This window comes from Myiozetetes cayanensis, unplaced genomic scaffold (assembly GCF_022539395.1).
Source record: "Myiozetetes cayanensis isolate MyiCay16 unplaced genomic scaffold, myiCay2020 scf63, whole genome shotgun sequence".
NCBI lineage: Eukaryota > Metazoa > Chordata > Aves > Passeriformes > Tyrannidae > Myiozetetes > Myiozetetes cayanensis.
In genome coordinates, this window is record NW_026087887.1 from 1 (window position 1) to 6,876 (window position 6,876).

Here is a 6,876-nt window from a genome sequence, read left to right on the forward strand (position 1 = left end):
TACAACAAATTATATATTATACCATATATAACATCTTATTGTATTATTATACACCATATTATATATTATAATATATATAACATCTGTATTGTTGTATTATTATACAACAAATTATATATTATAACATATATAACATATATTATGTATTGTTGTATTATTATACAACATATTATATATTATAACCATATATAACATATATTCTGTATTGTTGTATTATTATACAACATATTATATATTATAACATATATAACATATATTATGTATTGTATTATTATACAACATATTATATATTATAACATATATAACATATATTATGCATCATTGTATTATTATACAACATATTATATATTATAACATATATAACATATATTATGCATCATTGTATTATTATACAACAAAAACCCACACAATTACAACAGCATTACCCACACCAAATCACCTCTCTATTTACAGAGTTGCAGATAATGCTGTTTATTTTCAGCTCCACACATTTACATAAACACGAGCTGCAGAATCACCCACGACCCCCACCCCTTTGGGATTAACAGCACAATCCCGAAGGATTCCCGAGGGGAAATCCCGAGGGGAAAACACCACTGGGTTTTTTGTTTTTTTTTTAATTTTTACCCATCCCTCCAGGATGTGGACTCTGCCTACATGACCAAGGTGGAGCTGGAGGCCAAGGTGGGAGCTCTGACCGACGAGATCAACTTCCTGAGGGCCATCTACGAGGAGGTGCGAGCTCCGAGTCGGGCTGGGGGCCACACCAGGGTGGCCGAGGTGGATCCGGGGGGCTGGAGATCCACCCCAAAATCCCAGGTGGGATTTTTTTCAAGCTGTGCCTCTCCCCCCTGCCCGGGCTGTCCCCACAGGAGCTGTCCCAGATGCAGAGCATCAGCAGGGACCTGTCCGTGGTGGTGTCCATGGACAACAACCGGCACCTGGACCTGGACAGCATCATCGAGGAGGTCCGGCGCCAGTACGAGCAGATCGCCCAGAGCAGCCGGGCCGAGGCCGAGGCCTGGTACCAGAGCCAGGTGGGTTTGGCACCACCTCAGGCCGTCCCCCCACCTCCTGGGGTGGCTAATTGGGAATAATTTACCACCAACTAGCCCTAATTTACGACCGGGCGGCCCTAACGGGGATGCTCGTGGGGCAAAGGGTGTGTCCCCAACGGGGGGGTTGGGGTTTCTCTTGAGGGATCTGAGTCATCCCCCTGAAGGGGTTCTGGGGGAAAAATGACCCCCCCAAAAAAAAAAAAAGGCACTTTAAGGGGGGGAAAAGTCCAGCCCAGCTTCGCTTCTTGGGAGGTAGGAGGGGGCTCGGCAGTGTGGCTGGTTGTCCACCTTTGAGGGGGACTCAAGGTTGGCCCAGGGTTATCCCAACCCTGATGGACTCAGGTAGTGATTTTCCAGGGGTTATCCCATCCTTGAGGGGCTCAGATGATGATTTTCCAAGGGTTATTCCACCCCTGAGGGACTCAGGTGATGACTTCTCAAGGGTTCTCCCACCCCTGAGGGAGTCAAGTGATGATTTTCCAAGGATTATCCCACCCCTGAGGGACTCAAGCCATGCTCAGCCAAGGATTCTTGGTGGTTGGCCAAGGGTTCTCCCAACCCTCATGGACTCAAAGAGGTGCCCAAGGGTCCCTTGAGGGACTCAGGTGATGATTTTCCAAGGGTTCTCCCACCCCTGAGGGACCCAGGTGATGATTTTCCAAGGGTTTTCCCAAGGATTCTCCTACTCCTGAGGGACTCAGGTGATGATTTTCCAAGGATTATCCCACCCCTGAGGGACTCAAGCCATGCTTAGCCAAGGATTCTCCACCCTTGAGGGTGACTTGGTGGTTGGCCAAGGGTTCTCCCAACCCTCATGGACTCAAAGAGGTGACCAAGGGTCCCTTGAGGGACTCAGGTGTTGATTTTCCAAGGGTTATCCCACCCTTAAGGGACTGAGGTAATGGTTTTCCAAGGGTTATCCCAGCCCTGAAGGACTCAGATGATGATTTTCCAAGGTTCTCCCACCCCTGAGGGACTCAGGGAATGATTTTCCAAGGTTCTCCCACCCCTGAGGGACTCAGGGAATGATTTTCCAAGGGTTCTCCCATCCCTGAGAGACTCAGGTGATGATTTTCCAAGGTTCTCCCACCCCTGAGGGGCTCAGATGATGATTTTCCAAGGGTTCTCCCACCCCTGAGGGACTCAGGGAATGATTTTCCAAGGGTTCTCCCAACCCTGAAGGACTCAATCCTTGGCCCAGGGTCACCCCATCCTTGAGGGACTCAGGGAATGATTTTCCAAGGGTCACCCCACTCCTGAGGGACTCAGGGAATGATTTTCCAAGGGTTCTCCCACCCCTGAGAGACTCAGGGAATGATTTTCCAAGGGTTCTCCCAAACCTGAGAGACTCAGGGAATGATTTTCCAAGGGTTCTCCCACCCCTGAGGGACTCAGGGAATGATTTTCCAAGGGTTCTCCCAACCCTGAAGGACTCAACACCTGGCCTGGGCTCACCCCACCCTCGAGGGGCCCAAACCCACCTGTCCAAGGCTTTTATCCCCCTCCCACCCCCGTGGGATCAAGACCAATTTCAGAGCCCCAACCCCCATTTTTGGGCTCCCAACACCCCCTCTGTCCCCCATCTGGGCGTCCCTCCAGTGTTGGGTCCTCGTGGTGTCCCCCAAGCCACAAAACCGGTGCCAAAACCCCCCTGATGGGTCCCCTCCTGTCCCCTTTACCCCCCAGTACGAGCAGCTGCAGAGCACGGCCGGGCGCCACGGGGACAGCCTGAGGAACACCAAGCTGGAGATCCAGGAGCTCACCAGGAACGTGCAGAGGCTGCGGGTGGAGATCGAGAACGTCAAGAAGCAGGTACGGGACCCTCAGCACCTCACGGGGTTGGGTGGGGTGGGGTCTCAGGGATGAGATTAGGAAGGTGAAGAGCAGGTAAAGGACCCTCAGCACCTCACGGGGTTGGGTGGGGTTTTAGGGATGAGATGGAGAAGGAGAGGAGCAGGTAAGAGGTTGGGTGGTGTCTCAGGGATGAGATTGGGAAGGTGAGGAGCAGGTACAGGACCCTCAGCACCTCACAGGGTTGGGTGGGGTCTCAAGGATGAGACTGAGAAGATGAGGAGCAGGTAAGAGGTTGGATGAGGTTTTAGGGATGAGATTGTGAAGGTGAGGAGGAGGTAAAGGACCCTCAGCACCTCACAGGGTTGGTTGGTTGATGTCTCAGGGATGAGATTGGGAAGGTGAGGAGCACATAAGGGGTTGGTTTGATGTCTTGGGGATGAGACTCAGAAGAAGAGGAGGAGATAAAGGACCCTCAACATTTCACAGAGTTGGTTGATTGGTGTCTCAGGGATGAGATTGGGAAGCCGAGGAGCAGGTACAGGACCCTCAGCACCTCAGAGGGTTGGGTGGGGTCTCAGGGATGAGATTGGGAAGATGAGGAGCAGGTAAGAGGTTGGATGACGTTTTAGGGATGAGACTGGGAAGAAGAGGAGGAGGTAAAGGCCCCTCAGCACCTCAGAGGGTTGGTTGGTTGATGTCTCAGGGATGAGACTGGGAAGGTGAGGAGCAGGTAAGGGGTTGGTTGATGTCTCAGGGATGAGATTGGGAAGGTGAGGAGCAGGTAAAGGACCCTCAGACCCTCCCAGGGTTGGGTGGGGTCTCAGGGATGAGACTCAGAAGAAGAGGAGGAGGTAAAGGACCCACAGACCCTCACAGGGTTGGGTGGGGTTTTAGGGATGAGATGGAGAAGGTGAGGAGCAGGTAAGGGGTTGGGTGGTGTCTCAGGGATAGGACTGAGAAGCTGAAGGAGCAGGTGAAGGGTCGTGTGGTGTCTCAGGGATAGGATTGAGAAGGTGAGAAGCAGGTAAGGGGTTGGGTGGGGTCTTGGGGATGATGTTGAGAAGCTGAAGGAGCAGGTAGGGGTTGGTTGATGTCTCAGGGATGAGATCAAGGACATGAAGGAGCAGGTGGTGTCTCAGGGATGGGATTGAGAAGCTGAAGGAGCAGGTGAAGGGATTGGGTGGTGTCTCAGGGATAGGATTGATAAGGTGAGAAGCAGGTAAAGGGTCGGGTGGTGTCCCAGGGATGAGATCAAGAACATGAAGGAGCAGGTAAAGGGTTGGGTGGTGTCTCAGGGATGAGATGGAGAAGGTGAAGCAGCAGGTAGGGGTTGGGTGATGTCTCAAAGGATGGGATTGAGAAGGTGAAGAAGCAGGTAAGGGTTGGGTGGGGTCTTGGGGATGATGTTGAGAAGCTGAAGGAGCAGGTAAGGAGTTGGGTGGTGTCCCAGGGATGGGATTGAGAAGCTGAAGGAGCAGGTAAGGGGTTGGGTGGTGTCTCAGGGATAGGACTGATAAGGTGAGAAGCAGGTAAGGGGTTGGGTGGTGTCTCAGGGATAGGACTGAGAAGCTGAAGGAGCAGGTGAAGGGTCCTGTGGTGTCTCAGGGCGTGGTGCCAGCAGGTTGGCTCATGAACCACCCTGAAAGGGCCAGAAACTTCCAATCACCCCCCTGAGTCCACCTCCTGTAGCTGTTTCTCCTCTCCCCTCTGCAATTCCCCACTGGAGGGTCCCAGGGCTGACCCTGAGTGACAAAACCAGAGACAGTTCCCGTTTCCCACCCCTCCAGAACCATCACCTGCAATCGGCCATCGCCGAGGCCGAGGAGAGGGGCGAGATGGCCCTCAAGGATGCCAGGATAAAGCTGGAGGAGCTGGAGGCAGCCCTGAGCAAGGACAAGGAGGAGCTGGCCCGGCTGCTGAAGGAGTACCAGGAGCTGCTCAACGTCAAGATCGCGCTGGACGTGGAGATCGCCATGTACAGGAAGCTGCTGGAGGGGGAGGAGAACAGGTGAGGGCTGAGCTCTGGGGTGGGGTGGGATGGGATGGACACCCAGGCAAGGCCAGGCCATTTCTCTGGGATAAAAATGTGGATGTTGGGATTGGTTGCTCTGGGAGGGTGTTTTGAGGGGTCAGGACCCATCACTGGACCAGTACAGGTGGTGGAACTGCCACTCCCTCCCTGTCAGGTGCCCAATTTTAATGAACCTCAAAAACCTGGAGGAACCTGATTGTAAAGGGGATTTGGGGTAAAGAGGATGGATGTTGGGATTGGTTGCTCTGGGGGATGTTGTTTTGAGGGGGTCAGGACCCATCACTGGACCAGTACAGGTGGTGGAACTGCCACTCCCTCCCTGTCAGGTGCCCACTTTTTAATGAACCTCAAAAACCTGGAGGAACCTGATTGTAAAGGAGATTTGGGGTAAAAGGGGTGGATATTGGGGTTGGTGTTCTGGGGGGTATTTTGGGGTCAGGACCCATCACTGGATCAGTACAGGTGGTGGAACTGCCACTCCCTCCTGTCAGGTGCCCAATTTTAGTGAACCTCAAAAACCCAGAGGAGCCTCATCATAAAGAGGATTTGGGGTAAAGAGGGTGGATGTTGGGATTGGTTGCTCTGGGGGGGTGTTTTGAGGGGTCAGGACCCATCACTGGGTCAGTACAGGGGGTGGAACTGCTGCTCCCCTCCCTGTCAGGTGCCCATTTTAGTGAACCTCAAAAACCTGGAGGAACCTGATTGTAAAGGGGATTTGGGATGTTTTGAGGGGTCAGGACCCATCACTGGGTCACTGCAGGTGGTGGAACTGCCACTCCCCTCCTGTCAGGTGCCCAATTTTTCAATGAACCTCAAACCTGGAGGCTCATCAAAAAGAGGGATTGCCAATCCCCTCCTGAAACCCTTTAGTGATTCCCAAGTGGCTGAGGGGGATGAACCGGGGGGCAGTGACAGGACAACAACCCCACACTTGGAAGCTTTTCACCCCCTCTCTTTTCCCGGCTAATTAAACCCTTCCCATTCCCCCGGCAGGCTCTGCAACGACAGCATGTCCAACGTCAACGTCTGTGAGTATTTCCCCTCGGGGGAAGAGGGGGGGACCCCCAAAAATACCTCCAGATGGGGATTTTGGGGGAGACAGAGCCCGGGATTGGGCAAGGGAATGTTAACCTGCTCTTCTCTTGCAGCCGTGGTCGGCAGGACCACCGTGACCAGCGGCAGAGTCGGCGGGATGGGAGGAGGATTCGGCGGCGGCAGCGGCCGGGGAGGAGGATTCGGAGTGGGCGGCATGGGAGGAGGATTCGGCGGCGGCAGCGGGATGGGAGGAGGGATGGGAGGAGGGATGTGCGGCGGCGGAGGAGGGAGCGCCTTCGCCGGCGGCAGCTGCGGGCTGGGCGGGGGGATGCACGGCGGGGGCTTCTCCTCGGGCAGCGGGAGGATGTGCGGCTCCGCCGGGGGCTCGTCCTCGGTGCGGAGATGCGTCACCACCTCGGTGAAGTCCTCGGGGGTGCGGTTCTGAGCCCCACCGAGCACCACCAGCACCACCAGCAGCTCCTCGTCCCTCCCGCCGGCAGCAGCCCCAGCCTCCCCACTCGCAGCAGCCCCTCCGTGGGACGAGCCGCGCCCTCCCCGCCCGGCTCGGCCCGGCCCGCGGTGCCACGCGGGGCGTGGGGGGCGATGCCGGCGCCGTCGGGGCACGGGGAGCTGCCCGGCACGAGGGGCCGCCGCGCCCCCCGCCCACCCCACGCCGCCTCGCTACCTCGGGCATTTCTCGTGTATAAAACTCGCGTGTCCCGCTCTCCCCTCCCGCCCCGCGTCCCTCGGGGACGCGCTCCCGGCGGGGTCCATCCCGCTGCTCCCCCCGGGAAGGGTGTGGGGCCAGCGGGGCTCGTCCCTCGGCGAGGGGGCGTCTCGGGAGGTGGCCGGGGGCCGGGCCGGCCCAGGGTGGGACCTCGGGGGGCTTCTCTCGGCCGGGAGCTGCGGCCGCCGCTCCGCTCGTCCCGCTCCCGGTGACCCCTGGGACGCCTCGCA

General features: G+C 55.7%; 1 protein-coding gene across 1 annotated transcript; it reads left to right on the forward strand.

Annotated features, from left to right (window-relative positions):
- Positions 1-639: 639 nt before the first annotated feature.
- LOC126651486 (keratin, type II cytoskeletal 3-like) lies at positions 640-6,364 on the forward strand (the record flags this gene model as incomplete). Its single annotated transcript, XM_050337407.1, has 6 exons — positions 640-735; positions 873-1,037; positions 2,745-2,870; positions 4,640-4,860; positions 5,878-5,912; positions 6,033-6,364. Coding segments are annotated over 6 exons (975 nt in total), but the record flags the coding sequence as incomplete, so codon positions are not given.
- Positions 6,365-6,876: the final 512 nt, after the last annotated feature.